We start from the raw sequence: 18,675 nt of genomic DNA, 5'->3' as shown, positions 1-18,675 counted from the left end.
GGGGAAAAAAAAGTGATTCTAAAAAAGCCAAAAGAGCATCAGAAAAAAAAAAAAGGAGCATTGCAACTAGAAATGCCCCACTTTCAAAGTGCTTAGACATACTTAGAAAATGAGCTCTAGCTAATGAACCTTGAGTCCTGCAGCTTGGAAGATGTGATCAGCATGGTGGTAAAGCAACCAGAGGCTGCACCTGGGCTGAAGGTAGACAGCGCAGTGGGCACCACCAATGGCTTTGTTGCTTTGAGAAGGAATATCTCAGCCAAGTTCCCCTAAAGCTGGGGAAGTCTAAACAGGAGCAGCTCTTCTTTAGATGACTGGGCATGAGTGTGTGTGGTTCTCTGTTAGTAGGAAGGTGGAACAGATTGTAAGTTACTCCTTCGGGAATCCTTAAACCCCTGTAAACAATGCACTGCACCTGATTGTGGTCCCCACAATGCTTTGCAGCTGGTCGTATTTTCCACAATGCCTCGCAGCTGGGCTTACTCTCCCGCAATGCACTGAAATTGTTCATATTGCCCATAATGCACTGCAGCTGGTCACACTCCCCACAATGCACTGCAGCTGGTCATACTCCCCACAGTCCTGTATAGTCTCTTGAACCAGTGTTTCGGCTTTCCTTCTGCCTTGCCTTCTGAGAGTGGATGGTCACGTGGCTGTACAGGATAAGCAGGGTTATGCACACTCTGTGCTTTCTCATGGCCACTTCAAATCCCACAGAAATTTGAATATCCCTGCCTCTCAACTCTCCATTATGGATTATTAGTCTGTCCTGATTTTCTGCCCCAAATCTTATGTCTCAACCCTGGTTCCATTCCAATCCTGTCTACCCTCACGGTCTCTCAAGCTGGTCCCTCGTTTGAGCACTTATCCTACCCTTGGTCTGTGGTCCTTTCTGACCTCGCTCCTGTCCTTCCCTCTCCTTTTTCTGGCTACTGCTGTAGATATCCAGGGTCCTAGTCTCCACTGCAGTTACTCACTGGCTCTGTCTCAGTGCATTTGCACTGGTCCAGGAAATGGGCACTGTCTATCTGTTTAAAAGGATCCAATAAATACCCAGGGCAATATAGGAGCTGTTCAGTGAGCTGATGAGGGAGGCTTTCTACAGATGGCATTGAAGGCTTTGTGTACTGCACAGTCTCTGTAGCCATATCGTCCCAGACTAACTGGAAGCAGTAGCACCCTAATTTCTTATGCAGAATGGAGGAGGGTTGTCACATAAACAGAGATGATCCATTTACTGTTGTATGTGTTTCTTCAATCTACATAATGAAACAGTTATAACTTTTGTTCTGCGTTTTGATTATTGCAAACCAAGTGCTTGGCACTTGGCATGCATTCCCTTTGAATCTCACAGTGATACTTAAAGTGGTGTATCATTATTGTCATTCTAAATCAGAGAATATAATGGTCATATAAATTAAATAAAAGTTCATACAGCCAGTAGATGGAAGTATTGAGCCATGCATACATATACCTCAGTACTACATGTATGTGATACACATGAACCTACATTGCACGTGCACACAGAGATGTGTGTCATCTATGAAAAAAAAATCTATCTGAGATCTAGTTGAAATCTTAGGAAAATGTCTATGGTCACTCATTAAGGGTTAAGGGACATTTAATTAACTTTAAATTAAGTGACATAAGTACCTACATGAAACTGGGTGGTCTAAATAAACACCTAAATGAAGTTCAACTTTGTTTTGAAAGTTTCTACAGGACATTTTTGTTATAGTTATGATAAAGGAAACATAGTGTGGTGGGACTAAAAGGTATAAATACGGAAACTGCTTCATTGTGACACGTATAAATTAGGGTGATTTGCTGTTTGTCATATGGAAAGAATGTTTTCATTAATGCATTTTCCTAATAGTGAAGCAGCTTCCTGTTGGTAAAACTCAGCCTAGATGCATTTATGCGTCTCAGATCCTGATCATCTTTAAGCACAATACATGCAGGATACGTTTGATCATTCATTGTTAGTATTATTTGAAGTTCTGTCAAAAACAAATTAATGTGAAAGGAACAGGAAGCACAAAGGATGAGACAAAAGCATTTGCCATCATCTATTGTGATCTTACTAAGTACCAGCCCTTCATCAGACAGTCCTTCAGAGTACATCTTCAGTGCTCTCAGTACTCATGTAGGATGACAGTACAAGGCACATGCCAATGGTTCAGTCCAGAGCAGAGCTGCAGCACACATGGGCTCCATGCCCAGTCATGTCAGCTTTGCTTTTTTGCAAAGACCACATTTTGCAAGGTGGTCTTTTTAAGTGATTTTTCATGGATTTTTGATTCTAGTACACATTGTATAAGCTTGAAACATTAGGATTCTTTCATGTCTTTCATGGATAGTCTCATTGATTCTATGTCAGTAACTACCAGTGAAGCAGCCCCAGATTAACCCATTTAAGAATATTACATTCCTGGGCTGATATTTTGGGCACTAGAATAGAAAGAGTAGATTGAAAGTCTTCAATCAGATGGATGCTGTTTGATTTGGGGGCCAGACTCCTCTCTGTGGCTTGTGACTGGCATCCTCTCATCACACACATGTATTCATGTTGAGAGTCACTTCTTGGTGCTGCCAACTGCACAGTCATCATTTTGTAAGATGTAACACAATTCTTAGATCATGGTGGCCAGTCTTCATCCACTTTCTGACATATGTTGCATAATATTCTGTAATCTGAAATTCAATGTTTCACAAATATGAGAAATGACAATTTCTCCACTCCCATATTTTTATACATGCTCACATGGAGCTATGTTTCTTCCCATTCTGAATTAGTCAGCATGAAATCTTCTATTCATCGATAGATAGCTCTGATAGTAATGATGTATAAATGATCTCTCAGATTGCTCTTTCTAATATCCATCAGAGATAAGACAGCAATGCTCGTTTTATAGCTTTTTCAGTTCCTTCAACAATGACACGTACTAGTTTGCAGTGAATCACACTTTAACAAGAGACAAAAACCAAATAATGGAGGAAAACAGTATGCATCTTGTGATTCTTCCTGGTGAGATTGGGTGTCCTCTTCTTCCAGATTTACATCTATGAACACAAGATATTTGACTGCCCGTTTAATGGTCACTTTTGGTATTTTCGCTGCATTTGGAAATGCAACATGATGCTAGATGAGTTTCAAAAGCCCTGCTCTCTAAAACATGAAGTTTCCTGATCTAGCAGCTGGTCACACAGGCAGGGACTGGTCATCATCCCAAGGTTCTCTGTGGGCCAGCAGGGCTTGTTTCCAAATGAACTTGGTTCCGATACCAGCATGACCATACAGTGTAGTAAACTACAGAACAATAACTACTACAGGCTCAACCCAAGTTCTGTTTTCTCAAACAAGACAGAAAGGGGGTGAGTCTGAGCATTTCTATTGAAGTGTGTCAGTGGCTTTCGGGCTTAGGAAGGATTTCTATGGAAGAAGGAAGAAGCTATGGGCGAATACGCTGACCTTCCTATGAGAAACCTACATGAGGCACATGGGCCGGGCCCTAGGAGAGCACTGAGTGGTCAGTTGTGGATGTTCCATTTAAACCTGCAGCTCTGTTGCTGCTTACACCCTCCCAACTACATTCTTGCTAATTAGTCCCTTAAATAGCGTGCCCTGCACTTCCTGCTGTTCTTGGGGTTTGAACCCAGGTCCTTTTACTTACATAGCAAGTGTTCTTACCTACTGAGATATCTGCTTGGCCCACTGATCCTATATTAAGGAGCTGATAGAATATTATGTTTTGTTTTGTTCTGCTTTGTTTTATGGCATTTCTTTTTCACTCCTTTGTAACTATTAATGAATTGCAGGCCCTAAGTTTAGACAGTCTGATTTGGGGCTTCTTCGCCGCGCATAATGCTGGCTTGTGAACTTGGCTGAGTCATTAAACCCTTTAGTATCCTTCACTATAAAGCAACATCTGTGACACATCACCTATCTCTGTTTCTTGTGAGTTTAGCAGCCCAGAGCATAGCTCACCGAAGACTGCAAGGATAAGTTCCTCAGAGTAGAGTTAATTTTTATTATAAACTTAAGTGGAAGAAACAGGATAGATCACTTCCTTCATGAGAATTCTCCTACTCTACCATTGTGATGTACTGGAGATAGATAACACATTTTGTCATATATCTGACCCCACAGTAATGGCAGAAGTGAGTATGTTTGATAAATGTTGGTGAGTCTGCCTCATGCTTTCCAATTGAGTACTGTTAACCTTAGCCCCAGGAAGGCCACATACACATACAAGTGCTCTCTATATCTTGTCAGGTTTATTTTTAACATGTTTTTAGTTCTGTGCACATGTGTGTATATGTACACACATGGGTACCCTGAACCTTGAGTTATAGATAGTTGTGAGCCTCCTAATGTGGACGCTGGAAGCCAAGCTTGAATTCTCTGGAAGAGCAGTGTGAGCTTTTAACTGCTAGGCCATCTCTTCAGCCCTAATTGTTTCCAGTTCACACAAAGTTTACTATTGCTATTGATGCTGGCAGTGGGAGATTTGCCTATTTTGGGGATAATCTCACATTGTGATCTGGCCATGTGAACCTGGGTACAGGGTACATCCTGAAATGAAGCTATGCATGCAGATGACTCTTTTCTTCAAACACTAAGTATAGTTTTGCCATTTGTCTTTGATTTTAGCATCCGTTTCTGTAATAGTTCTCTCTTGGAGATTCTTAATTAGCATTACTTTAAAAAAATCCCGCAGGATTTTATTTGTGTACCATTCAGACACCTGCCTTAGTGAGTGTCTCTCCAGGACCCTAAAGTGTCCAGTAATTGTGTATACATCTATTATTATGTCATTCTTTAGTGCAATTTAGTTTGTTGATTGCTAATGTATCTGCTTCAGGTTAAAGCAACAGTGACCTAAAAACAAATGCTTGGTGGCCTAGAAATTAAATCATATGTCAGGATTTGTGTGTATGCTTTTATTTATTTAATTAGCCTAAGAATGATATAAAGAGACGAAGGAAAAGCAGAATGGATATGCTAGTTGTTGTGTTTTTATGTTTTTAGAATGTAAAGCTGTGTTAGGACATTTTTGATGATAGAGAGATGATTGAAAATGGGTGACAGTTCTCCTGGATATGCTTAAAGTTGGGTCAGTGTTAGTGATGTGTCCTGACTATTCCAGCTCCTAGATGAGCTTGTGTGTGTCCTATTAACACTGAGGGCTTATCTTGCTTGCAAGACTATTCTTAGTCATCTTGTCAATAGAATTCAAACTGGTGCAATCAATCAAATATTGTCAAGTACAAGGCCAGGTGAATTGCCCCGTAACAAAGCAATTGTCCCTAAAAAGTAGATCCTGGTAGATATAGCTGCTGTGTCTCTCTTTTAATTCTGAACATCAAAGGTTACTGCCATGATTACCCTGATTACACCATAAAATTCTGGTGTTTGCCGAATGAATTGAGATGCCTTGAAAATAAATAAAAGAGAGGTGGAACTGGTTCCTGGGGTTTTTAGAGAAAATAATTAGGGCATGGATGTGTGGGAAAACAGCTCTTCTATTATCATTAGGATCAATACCAAGTTAAGAAGATAGTACTCTAGGTGCTATGTGTAAAATTCTGATTCCTAAATTCCTAATAAGCCTGATGCTTAAATCATGGCTTCACCATGATTTTAGCATTTGTATATTCTCATATTTCCACTGATTATGAGACCATAATGCTTCCAGACTATTTCAACACTCATTTTCCCTCTCCATGGATTCTCTTGATGACCTAGAAATCAGAAAACAAGGCTTGATTGTCACAGTTACCGGGTCACCATAGTTACAGTGGATGCTAAAGCTAATTCAGGGTATCAACCTTGTGGTTTTTGTTTTTGACTCAGTTTTCATCTTCAAAAATTCATTTTTAGGGTCCTAGTGAAAGCACATAAATTATGTCCAGTAACGTTCATAGGTTTCATTGTTATGCTCAAGTGTTACTGTAGAGTCCAGAATTCCCCAAACGTATTCAGTCCTTATTTTCTTCCTCTCTTTCTCGCGTATAAGGAAGGATTTTCAAACAGTCGAACACATATTGATCTGTGAACATGTGCTACTTTCTCTTTGGTTTGTTTTGTCTCATTTTTAATTCCCTTTCTTTTCTTTTGGGGGATTACAATAGACCTCGATCATTTCCCTCTTCCCTTTCCTCCCTGCAAACTCTCCAATACAGCATTCCTTGCTCTTTCAAATCCATGGCCTCTTTTGTCATTAATTGTTATTACATTCATACATGCAAATGTATATATCTAAATGTATATATCTAAATAAATTGCCTTGTGAACTTGAGTGCAGACTTAACTCAAGATGACTGAAGGAAAATTACACTGTTGATCTCATATTAAGACATGCAAGATCATGCTTGGAAGCACTATAGCATGCAACAGTAAGGAGTTTGCAGAATCTTACTGTTTCCCCCCCTTTTTTTTTCTTTCTTGTAAGCACTTTTTGTTGTCAACCATAACAATATTTCCTTTGAGGAAAAAAAAAGATTATCAGAGAAGGGTTAAACAGCAGGAAGGGCATATGATACTGAGATTTTCTCCTCTTGTCTTCAGAACCAAACTTTGTGTCTTCCTACGACATCGGAAATTTCACCTACTTCTTCTTCCGAGAAAACGCCGTGGAACATGACTGTGGGAAGACGGTGTTCTCCAGGGCTGCCCGGGTCTGTAAAAATGACATTGGAGGGCGATTTCTTCTGGAGGATACCTGGACTACCTTCATGAAGGCTCGCCTCAACTGCTCCCGGCCTGGTGAGGTGCCCTTCTACTACAATGAGCTGCAGGGTACTTTCTTCCTGCCGGAGCTGGATCTGATCTATGGCATCTTCACCACCAATGTGTAAGTAGCTACAAATGTCCCCTCTGCTCGCTCTCCCACTTGTCCTGAATGGGCCTTTTGTTCTCTGACCTCTGAGGGTTTAAAGTTGCTCTAGAGGAAGTCTTTCTTATTTTCCTGGGCTAACAGCCAAAGACCCACAAAAAGAGTCTTTTCAGTGTGAATTCAGTATTAGGTAAAGATATATGCTTTGCAGGACTCGCTTTAGGAAAGGAAAGCTCATTCCAAAGATTTTTCATTTGTCCTTAGGAAAAAGGAGTATTGAATTATGGTATTTTGGATTGCACCTTCCTGATGAGTGAGTGTGTTCTAGACACTATAGGAAATGCCGATGCATATCAGAGCTATTTTGTATTAACCAAATAAGTCCTAGGTCTACCACATGCACATGAAACCCTTTGGCACTTTTACATATCCTCATGGCTGCAATTCTCTTTGTACTGTTCTCACAGTTGTTGGGAAGGAGTAGAGTATGGGAAATACTCCTGAAAATACAATCTATAGGTGTGCTTTAATTTTTTTTTAGTTATTTTCTTTATTTACATTTCAAATATTATCCCCTTTCCTGGTTTCCCCTCTGAAAACCCCCTTTCTTATCTTCCCTCCCCCTGCTTCTATGAGGGTGTTCCCCCACACACACTTCCATGTCCCCATTCTGGCATTCCCCTACACTGGGACATTGATCCTTCACCAGATGTTTGGTTTTTGTTGTTGGTGGTGGTGGTAGTGGTGGTGGGTTTGTTTTTTTTTTTTTTTTTGTAGAAAAGTCATACATTTTTGCATAATAAAAAGAGTGTTGTCTGGAAAGTCTGAGCTTTGTGATCACATTATTCTCACCACTATTGATGAGTGTTTATGTTCACTGGATGTAAGCATTCACCACACTGACTGTCTTACTTCAACTTGACGTTAGAAAACTGTAGTATGGATTGGTTTGCTGCCACCCCCTTCTCAGTGGCCATTTCTATTGTCGATTTGCTTCTCAGACCCGGAATCCGTTTTACTACGTGAAGATTTTCTTTTTCATACAAGCAAAACAAAAGAAAACAAAACAAAAAACCAATTTCTAGTTTCTAAAGTTGATTTGCTTCTCAAAACCTTGTTTAAAAAATAGAGTCAGCCGCACAAGATGAATGCTCAGTTGCTCAACTGACATCAATTTTATACACTCTGGGAGTTTGCCTTACATAGCTCTCCCTTTGCTGACTCCAAGACAAAAATAACAGCAGCAAAAGCTCCCATTTGCAAAGTTCTATAGGTTCCCTGCCTGCCTGTGCCATTTCTAGGTGGCTTCTCAACCTACCTAATGCTGCAGTACTTTAAAACAGTTCCTCATGTTGTGGTGACTCCCAGGCATACAATTATTTCCCTGCTACTTCATAACTATAATTTTGCTAGTTGTGAATTGTAATGTAGATAACTGCTATGCAGGGTATATGCTATGCAACCCCAAAAGGGTCATGAGCCACAGGTTGAGAACACCTGGTTTAGAGTTGTCAAAATGTTTCAAGTACTGTTCAGGACTGCAAATGTTCCCCATCTCAGAAGCCACCCACCATCGATTCTCTCCAGACAGACAAGAGTCCTCATCACACTTACTTTCAGCTGTTCACCAACTTCATGGTGTGCTCCAGCTCGCCCCTTCCCTAGCTTCCATCTTACCTTCTTGCATGAGGCAACATTCTTGAAGAGCAAGAGAGGGGATGAGAAAGGGAGGGGTAGGGAGAGGAAGTAAAGAGAGAGAGGAGGACTCAGATCCCCTCCTGACTTCAGTTAGAAACTATGACTTTGTGTGGCTGTCTCTTAGTACTAAAGGGAGGAATGTCTCTGTTCAGGCTCATTTCCCCCACTGGGAACTCTGGAGTTTTCTTCACCTTAGGCATAAGGTGGACTTCAGGAGATGGATTACCACTGGAATGTTTGTTTGTCTTATCTGTTTGTTTGATTTGAAGGTTTTTACATTTTCTATCATGATGACAGAGAGCTGGGAGATAGCTCAGCACACAAGAACACTAGAAACTTGCATAAGAACAAAGTTTTGTTCCCAGCACTCACATGGCAGCTCACAACTGTCTTTAACCCTAGTTACAATCTAATGCCCTTTCTGGTCTCTGTGGGCATCAGGCATGCATAGATACATACAGACAGACACTCATATACGTAAAAATGAGTAATGCTTTTTTTTAAAGTTAGTGTCACACCACTATAGCTGTGTATAGTATAGAGAGTATGTGAACTACATAGTATAGTTTAATTATATCTCAGTATAGGTATATATAGAATAAAGTTGTTTTGGGGGCCTTAGAAAAAAATTTTGATTGTGCTATTTCTTTTAAGTGATTTGATAAGATTAAGAACCTTTTGAAACCTCTTCTACATTAGTTGGAACAAAAGTTTAAGTCCTCATAATTCTGGACTAATCAACTGTGTCCCTGGCATCATTATAAAATTTAATTATTATTACTTTTTAAATTTTTTATGTATATATGTGTGCTTATGTGCATCAAATACATGCAGGTGCCCATGAAGGCCAGAAGGTTTCAGATCTTTTGGAACTGGAGATACAGGCAGTTGTGAGCCACCTAATGAGGGTGTGGGGAACTAAACTCAGAATCTCTACAAGAGCAGTAAGTATTCTTAACTGCTGAGTCACCTCTCCAGCAAGCCCCCATTCCTGCATCATTCTCATCTACTGAGTCTCTAAATAAAGTTCTGAGATAATATACAGTATTGGCTACACTACACAATCTGCTTGATTGATCATGGAATCTAGATGGAATACCTGTGTTCCAAAGATATGTTGACCAATATTGCTTCCAGTTTTCAGTAACTTATTCAGAGGTTGATATAGTAGTGCTTAGCTAGATGGGGTCACATGCCTGTGAGGGAAATGCTACAGAAGGAACTGGGTATGCACTTTAATTTCTGCATGTTTATCTGACTCAAGAGGATAGACTGGAAAAAAATAATAGGGGTAAGGTCTTCATGTAGCTCATATAAGCCCTTTCTTTCCCACTTGTCTCTTTCAGAGTAAGTAGAACAGAGAAAAGACAGAGGGTAGATGCTTTAACAAAGGCACTATGCCCAACAGGGTCATAGAGAAATGTATCCTTTGCCAGCTCAGATGATCAGCTGCCAGGACTTCCTAGGGAGTCCCTGAGCTGATAGCCATGCCCATGTCATCTCAGTTCAGAGTAAATTAGTGTCTCTGACTAGAAGAGGATGTAGTTGTTATTGCATTTGGCTTCTTGGCCAAGCAAATGGACTTGGGGACCATGTGGAAAGTAGGAGATATCTTGCTTCGCCCTCTATGATCTATGGCATGGGCTGATTTATCTCACTCTCTGTCTAGAACCTTAGGGTCCTTTTAGGGTCTGTAGACTCCTTGTGAAGAAGTAGATGGTATATGCACCAAAGCTTAGCAGGAGGCTCAAGGTGATATTATGATTACTATGGATTGCCCATTATCTGTCAGGTAACTGGTTGAGGCTAATCCTTGCTGTGTGTCTGCTCCTGACCCAGGGTAGTTGTGTCTCTGAGTGTTACCAAAGTCTAGCCATATGCCCCATGTCGGTTTCCTCCTTGAATTTAGATGTTCATGTTCTACTTTTCCAAAGATAGTGAAAAGGAAGATAAGAGCAGACGTCTGAATACATGCACATAAAGCACCCAGTTCCTTTTAATCTCCTTTCTCAGGGCTAGACTCCCAGAACAAACACCATCTTCTATGAGATGTTCTTTGACATTATACACTTCTCATAGAAATATCACAAAGAATTCAAATCCGGATCTTTGTTACAAAGTAGTTAGGGTGCCGCTCCCCATTTTGGGCCTGTGTCAGGATCTCAATGAGTAGGCTTCATTTCCCTGACAGGGTCATGTCTTTTACCTTAAGAAGATTCTGAGATTGTACTGAAATTAGAGAAGTCTTTTGGGCTCTGCCCTTCCCCCTCCTCATTGCTTTCCAGATAGTTAGATGTGGAGTTCCGAAAGTTTTGTGATTTTTCTCTAAGATGTAGAAAAAAAAACTGACTTATTTCTGACCAAATATTGGCTCAGTGCATTAATATGGAAAATACATTGTGCCCCTCATTTGGTCTTCATTTTCCTCTGAGAGCGATAGCCCGCTTGAAATGCAAATTTGAGAAAGAAGCATTTGCCATCCCCATGCTTAGTCAAAGGGCACTGACCTTGCTGAGCCTTCTGTCTGCAGCTTTCTAGTGGAGCCTGAATTCTGAATTAAGGCTTCCCAACTTCATGTCAGTACTTTCTTAATTTTTTTCTTGCCGTTAGGTTTATAATTCCCTTTAAATAATAAATGAGACAAATCTGACAGGCACTCCCTGCAAGTTAAATTCAGTTTATTATTTTTTTAGAGAATGACAAACACAAACACCTGGAGAATTAATAGAAATCAGAGGTTGGCCAATGGCCACCTAAAGTAGCCAGAGATACAGGTGGAAGAGAGGTGGCAAAATGGATGGGTAGCTCCACCTACTGGAAGACAAAGCCTGTCATCTCTGGAATTAAAAATTCAGGAAGCTTTTCAAAATCCCTTGTTGCTCCTCTTGTTGCTGTGTGAATTTAGTCCCAGCTGGTAGGGTCATATCTGCTATGGATCCTTACTTCATTATCTGAATGTTTGTTTTCACATGAGGAGATCTCAAGGAAGCCCTGGGCGTTGCCCTGCCTTCATCCTCTTGCTATATATAAGAGCCTCAAGTGAGCTTGAAATAGCTAACAGTAGAGGTCAACAGTCACTGTGGGCTCTGACCAGCCTGTTCCTTCTCCTTTCTCATTCTCCAGAAACAGCATTGCTGCCTCCGCTGTCTGTGTCTTCAACCTGAGCGCCATCTCACAGGCCTTCAATGGACCCTTCAAGTACCAAGAGAACTCTCGCTCAGCCTGGCTGCCTTATCCCAACCCCAACCCCAATTTTCAGGTAATCTCAGGGGAAGAGGGCATTACGAGAATCTTCTTTTAAGAATGAAGAAACTCAACATAGTGAGCTTGGGCAATTAAACTTGGCTGCATGCACAGTGCAGCTGCGGTCTCCTGCCCCCCGCAGCACAGCACCATCCTGGGCTTAGTGAGTATCAATAGAACATAGCCTTTTGTGGACTATGGCGCCTAGAAAAGAAAAAGGGGGGCTTTTGTGAGTTGTGGTGACTGATCCTTAACCGAAAAAGGGCAGTCTTCTGCAGTAGGCTAGGAATCCAGGCTTCAATTAGTGCTAATGATGATGGACTGTGTGCCCCAAATCTCTGATCCTTAATGAATGATGTTCCAATGAATAGGGCCCAGGGAACAGAGCAATGGGTCTTGACAAACAGAATTTGAGCTCTAATTGGCAAGTATGGTGAGGCTTCTGTTGGGAAGGGGGACTGTGGCAGTGGCTGCTGGGAAAAGAGACCTGACTGGTGCGGATTCATCTTTCCGTCACCCAATTAGAATGTTCAAGCTGTGATGTCTTTGTGAAGCATCCCACCTCCAGTGCTCAGAAGAAGCAGAGTCCTGGCAATGGTGCTGTTTATTTTGTTAGTTCAAACCACAGCTCTATTCATCTGCTTAAGCTACTGTAACAAAATACTGCAGTTTAGATAGTATTAAAAAAAAAAAAAGAGTCCCCTGTTTCGTCACAGTTTGGAGACTACATCTTCAGATCAATGTAACGGCAGGATCATTTTCTGGTGAGGTGTTGTCTTGCTTAGGGTTTCTATTGCTGTGAAGATATACCATCACCAAGGTAATTGTTATAAAGGACAATGTTTAGTGGGGACTGGCCTATAGTTTCAGAGGTTCAGTACCTTATTATCATGGCGGGAACCATGGCAGCATCCAGGAAGACAAGGCTGGAGAAGCTGAGAGTTCTACATCTTGTTCTGAAGGCTAACAGAAGACTGGTTTCAAGGCAGCTGGGAGAAGGGTCTCAAAATCTACCCCTACAAGGACACACTTCCTCTAACAAGGCCATACCTGCTTCAAAAAGTCCATACCTCCTAATAGTGCCATTCCCTGGGCCAAGCATATTCAAACCACCAAAGGTGTTGAAGATGACCAGATTTTCCTTACATCATCCCTTAGAAGAAAGGCTCATCCTTGGTGTTTCTTCCTCCATCCTACTGGGTCAGACTCCTATGGCATAGAATGCTTCCTAGAGGTCCTGTCTTCAACTACTGCCATGCCGAGAGATAGATTCTACATGAGAATTTTAATGCGGCACACACAAGAGCACCCTTCCCTGTGGGTCTGTTACTAACAACACAGGCAAAATATTTAACATCATCAAGTTCCAGACACTTGGTCTGATGTGTCATTTTTGTAACCATACATGTGGCATCAGTGCCACATGAATGACACTGTTCTATGTATAGAGAGGGGCATAGCGTCTCCAGGCAGGTCAAATAGCCAGGGCCACAGCTGCTTAGTGCTTAAGATGGGATCTTACCTCTGCCAGCAAAGGGAAAATCCCAATCCTAATCAACTAAGTTCCTGCTAGTAGCAATCATTGACTAGTGATATAAGACAGTCCTTCCTTCCAATTTTGGTTGGTTTAACATCCCAAATCATAAAATTCATGACTTCCAAGGAAACTGAGCTTTAGAAAAAGTTTAAATTTTTACATGTAGATTTTGGTAATCATCAATCAATCACAATTGAAATTTTTTCCTTTCAATATTTTACGACTTTTATCAAAGAATGGGGTTAAGAATAAGATAAGTAGTTTGAGTATCATATTTGCACTTCATTGCTTTCCTTGGACAAAATGTTTAGCATCTTCTCATTACTTCCTAGATACACAGGGGAGGGAGGGATACAAGTAAACTTTGAAAATGTCAGCCAGTGTGCATGGTTACTAAACAGTACATCTGATTGAAAAGACTCATGAGAACAACCTGTCTGGAGTCTTCTGTGTCCTTCATGTTGAGTAATTACATATTTCGACTGGATTTTCTATTCAATATAAAGAAGAAAATATATTACCACTTTTAAAAATCTGTTTTATTAAGACCTGAAGCTTAAGAAAATGAACAAAGACATTTAGATTCAGAGCATCCTCCATTGCATTGTCTGATGGATTGCAGCTTTCCACAATGAACTAGGTGATTAGGCAAACTTATAATCCTTTGTGGATTCCAAACAATGTGTATCTTCTAGGTCATGCATCTGTATATATCCATAGCACATCTAGGTACCCTCGTGTGTTATATTATCAGAATAACATTGAAAGATTTGCTTTTGTTTATTAGTGGAATTAGGTCCATGCTGAACAATGAAGGAGCATGCACAGAAGTGGCACACATGAAAAGCACTAAGCTAGCTCAGCTTACATCATCCTCTGAGCATACATTTAACACTTCCAGGAAACTAAAGTTACAGATTATGGTGGTGGTGATACGTGTGTATGTGTGTTCCCAACTACACATATGTGTTTCCATTTCTAGATTGCCTTAATAGCCACATTGTCATAGGTTCCTAATTGATGGTCAAGCTCTCACCGAGACTGGCAGAGAGTAGAAACTCATTTTCAACCAACAAGCCCTCCCTTACACCTAAGAGTCCCAACATTAACAATAACTAAACATAATATTTATATTTGTTATTGTTGCTATTATTATTATTGGTTTGGTTTTCACCTTGACAATTAGAATTTTATGTGACACTTTTACAATAGGAAAAATGAAATAACTGAAGGAGCTGATTCAGGAAAATGATCTAGGAAGAGAAATACATCATACTTTAAAAGCTCACTAAAACTCAGAACACAACAAAGGCTACTGGTCATCCTGATCAGCCACAGTCTCAAAGCCACCCTCAGTGGCATTTGTCTGCCCTAGTAGAGGTAGAAGATCTTAAACCCTATGAAATCATCAGCTAGTGAAAACACTGTGCGACTCAGATGGAGAACAGCTAGGTGACAGTCTCCAAAACCTTCCACAGGTTTTATCACCAACAATGAGAAATGATGCAGCCAAAAGGAAAGTATCAGCGTGTAGGAGCAGTTGGGGAAGACTGCTTGGGACTCGGGCTGAGATGCAGCTTCATCCTGAGAATCCATGAATGCACACATTGTCTTGGCAGCCAAGTGGGAAGGGACAGGGGATCCCGTGGGCATAGACACCATGGAAAATGTAGTCTGGGATGAAGTTGGCCTATTTTGAGCTTGATCTTCAAGTATGGGTATTTAGAATAGGGATTAACATGCTACCCTTGAAATAGATACCATCTGAGCATTTATTATTTTCCTAGCAATTATAGAATTACTGATCTTGTTTGAACAGGTTTTGGCATGACAGTTATTGAAGGCTGTAAGCCACATGAAAACACAAGCAATGTATTTTTTCCAGTTTTTGCAGTTTCTTCTTGAATGGGGTCTCAAGGGTAGCGAGTACCTGACAGTAACTAGGGCAGACCAGTGAGTAAGGTTCAACTCTAAAACTCGCAGCCCTTAGAGAGCTTGATGAGTTGCTATGCAGCAAGAAATACATGCAGTAATGTTGAATAGTTTCCAAATATGGGAAAGAGAATCCTTGGGTGAGATATTTATTATAAGATGGTGTCAGGAAGAAGCAGTAGAAGACAGTTCAAATATAGCTCATGACAAAACAGGCAAACAGTTTACAGGAGACATGGTCTGTTTTAGCACTCTGCCCCTTAAGCTCCTATAGCTGTTTTCCAAGGGGAGTGGAGGTCCTTGCTTTTAGGCTATACCTGCTGGTTTTCAGCATGTCATTTGTCTTAAAACAGCATGCACATATAAACACTACTTTTATGCGATTGAAGCCAGCAGGTAAGCCATTGTTGCTCCCACACCTCAAGTATTGTCTTTGACTTCAATACAAGTTGATCACAACACACAATCACCTTCAGAATTAGCTTTCAACTGGAAAGGTTTCAGACCAAGTGGTGATCTTTTTTTTTTTGCTTTAAAAAACTGTTTCTGGGGGCTTGGAAATATGGCTTAGCTGTTAAGAGCACACATTGCCTTTCCAGAGGACCCAAATTCAATTCCCAGAACCCATATGAAGAATCTTACAACCCCCGGTATCTCCAACTAAAGAGAGATCTGACATTTCTGGCCCCTGTGGGTATCTACCCACCCACACTCACACACACACACACACACACACACACACACACACACACACACACACTCAAAAACAAACACTCACATACACACACACTCACACATATTCACACATACACTCATACATACACACACACATATCGACACTTAAAAGTAATAATTAAAATATTAAAACACACATATACATACATTCCTGATAGTCAGTGTGCCCATGCTTAGAATGTTATTATGTTAAAATGCTATTCATATAAAATCTATTGGTACAGTCTTCTCAGACCCCAAAACAACTGCATGTGGAATTATCTGTCCATTTATCTGTCCCATTATTCATTCATTTATTTCTCTCTGGATACCACAGCTCCATGGACCATGGATGTCCTGCCTGCTTTAAGACAGATGCATTTACAATTGGTTGACTATCTTCTGAGCTATCATGAATGTTGTCTGATTCCCGGCATTTACAAGGACTTTAATTTACAAATGCTTTCCTCTCATTACTTTACATCAGCCATGAGAGATGAGCCTGGAGCACAGCCGGTGTGTTCCAACAATTTAACATTTGAGGAGACAAACTGAGAGGCTGGAACTCCCTGGAGGCCACAGGCCATCTTCTGCAGGCCTCAGCTTTACCCTGAACACATCCTTTACATGATGTCAAAGTAAAAGGTGCTCAAAACTAGGATGTGAAATTAAATTCATTGCTCACTAGTTATGCTCAGTGCATTTAACCAGGTTTCTCTAATTCCACAATCGGCCTATCATTTTATGGAATATAGGATATTTTATCAAATGCTACAAAAACATAATTGACTTTCAAAAAGTAATTTCCATCTTCTACTCCTGGAACTCTAACCTGTTATAAAAACCATGTATTGAAAATGACATGTTATAAATAGTAGTTTCAGGCAGTGTGAACCCCGTCACCCCTGCTTTAGGAAGTGGGCAGAGGAACCTCATTTCCTATACCAGCCTTTAAAGTTTATAAAGGAAATGAGAGAGGTTGGTGGTAGTTTTTCTGGTCCTGAGCTGGGCTCTGAGAAATCGGTTCTCTCTTTCTCACCTGCCCTCTTACCTTGTCCTTGCCACCTCCTGTTGTTTATAACACCTGCCAGCATCCTTCGACACAACTCTGAGATTAATCCACAACAATTTCTGTGCTTGCTGTGTATCCCAGATCAGTCTCATGAAATTGACACTCCCTGCAAATTGCTCCTTCCTTCCTCTCTCCATCTCCTCCTCCCCACCTTTCTCAGCCCTCTTTTCCTCACTGCTTTTTTTCTTCTCTCATTACCAACTTGCTATCTTACTTTGCAAATTCCCAAGTTCTCACCTATTACTTTAAATTCTCCTGAAATCAGAAATACAAATAAATTTAGACCAGCCACAGTTATTTGTGTAGCCCACGTGAGAGATAATGTTTACAGATTTAGTTAAGCACCAAGATGTCACCATGGAGTTCAGGGTTGCTTATGAACCAACCCGCTGTGATAGCCAGGAAATGCATCCATCTGTATGAGCCCAACTGCTTCATGGTCAATGTCAGCTCAGCTTCATCAGTCAGATGCAATCGTATTGCAAGCTGACAGACAACTACTCCCTAGAGACCCGACAGACCAGGAGGCAATTCTTCCCATCTGCTGTTCCAACTAGAGTCAACAACAGTGCCTGCTCCAATTTAAAATGTCTCATATTCTCTTTACCATACATTGAGAGATTGCAAATATGTTGACTTTCCATCTACAGTGGGAGAACAGGAGGATGCCAGTCGAGGGAGATGGAGGGATTGATTCGGTTGCACACTCAGTAATGCATCATGGCTTATTCAGTTTGCAGCTTGTTCCATTTTCCCCTCTGGTAGCCACGTGAGCGGTGGGCATCCAGCTTTTATAACCTGGCCTATCTTCTCTTGCAGTGCGGCACCATGGACCAGGGTCTGTATGTAAACCTGACGGAACGAAACCTACAGGATGCTCAGAAGTTCATTCTGATGCATGAAGTGGTGCAGCCAGTGTCCACGGTGCCGTCTTTCATGGAGGACAACAGCCGCTTCTCCCACTTGGCTGTTGATGTTGTGCAAGGCAGGGAGACTCTGGTCCACATCATTTATCTGGCCACAGGTAGGAACTCTGCCTTCTTTCAGATGGTTTTCTTCTGTCTTCTCATTCATGTCTTAAATTCCAAACGCTCACCTTCAAGCACAGCCATGGACCTATATTGTCATGACACGTGGAACCCATAATGCACGCTTATCTTTGTCAACCTGTCTACTCTTCCTGGATACCTTACTTGTACCCTTATGTAGGGGGTGGTTCTAATACTTTGATTTAATTGGTAATCTGGGAGTACTGACTCTAAAGTTCTTGTTCCGCAATTGGTTCTTGATCCATCAATAAAGATGTTGGCCAATGGCTGGGTGGAAAAGGCGGGGCCTCTAGGTTCCCGAAGGTAGGAGAGGCAGGAAAGAGTTTTATTACCATCCTTGGAGGGACACAGAGCCATCAGAGATGTAAGAACTCTGGTACGTGACCTTTGGACTGTGCCTGGAGTAACAGGAAGAATTAGGTATGCCCAGTCGTTGCTAGCCAAGGCATTTTGAGAATAACTGGTGTGTGTGTGTGTGTGTGTGTGTGTGTGTGTGTGTGTGTGTGTGTGTTTCTTCAAACAACAGATCTGAGATAACTCCTGTGCAGATGAGAGCATGCAACTTACTGGTAGGGTAGTGAAAGCTACATG

At 41.1% G+C, this 18,675-nt stretch overlaps 1 protein-coding gene across 4 annotated transcripts in view; it reads left to right on the top strand.

Moving 5' to 3' along the window:
• The window catches only part of Sema5a (semaphorin 5A), a 460,555-nt gene that overhangs the window by 319,778 nt on the left and 122,102 nt on the right, over positions 1-18,675 (top strand). For all 4 annotated transcript variants that reach the window (XM_021182965.3, XM_085832019.1, XM_029469705.2 and 1 more), the window contains 3 exons: positions 6,572-6,857; positions 11,661-11,796; positions 17,855-18,059. In XM_021182965.3, coding sequence (XP_021038624.1) covers positions 6,572-6,857; positions 11,661-11,796; positions 17,855-18,059 — 627 coding nt within the window. The remainder of the gene's footprint in view (positions 1-6,571; positions 6,858-11,660; positions 11,797-17,854; positions 18,060-18,675) is intronic.

This window comes from Mus caroli, unplaced genomic scaffold (assembly GCF_978045245.1).
Source record: "Mus caroli unplaced genomic scaffold, Mus_caroli_1 scaffold_16, whole genome shotgun sequence".
In the NCBI taxonomy this organism is placed as follows: Eukaryota; Metazoa; Chordata; class Mammalia; order Rodentia; family Muridae; genus Mus; species Mus caroli.
The sequence above is the reverse complement of the archived record's forward strand: the minus strand, read 5'-3'. Positions and strand labels throughout refer to the sequence as shown.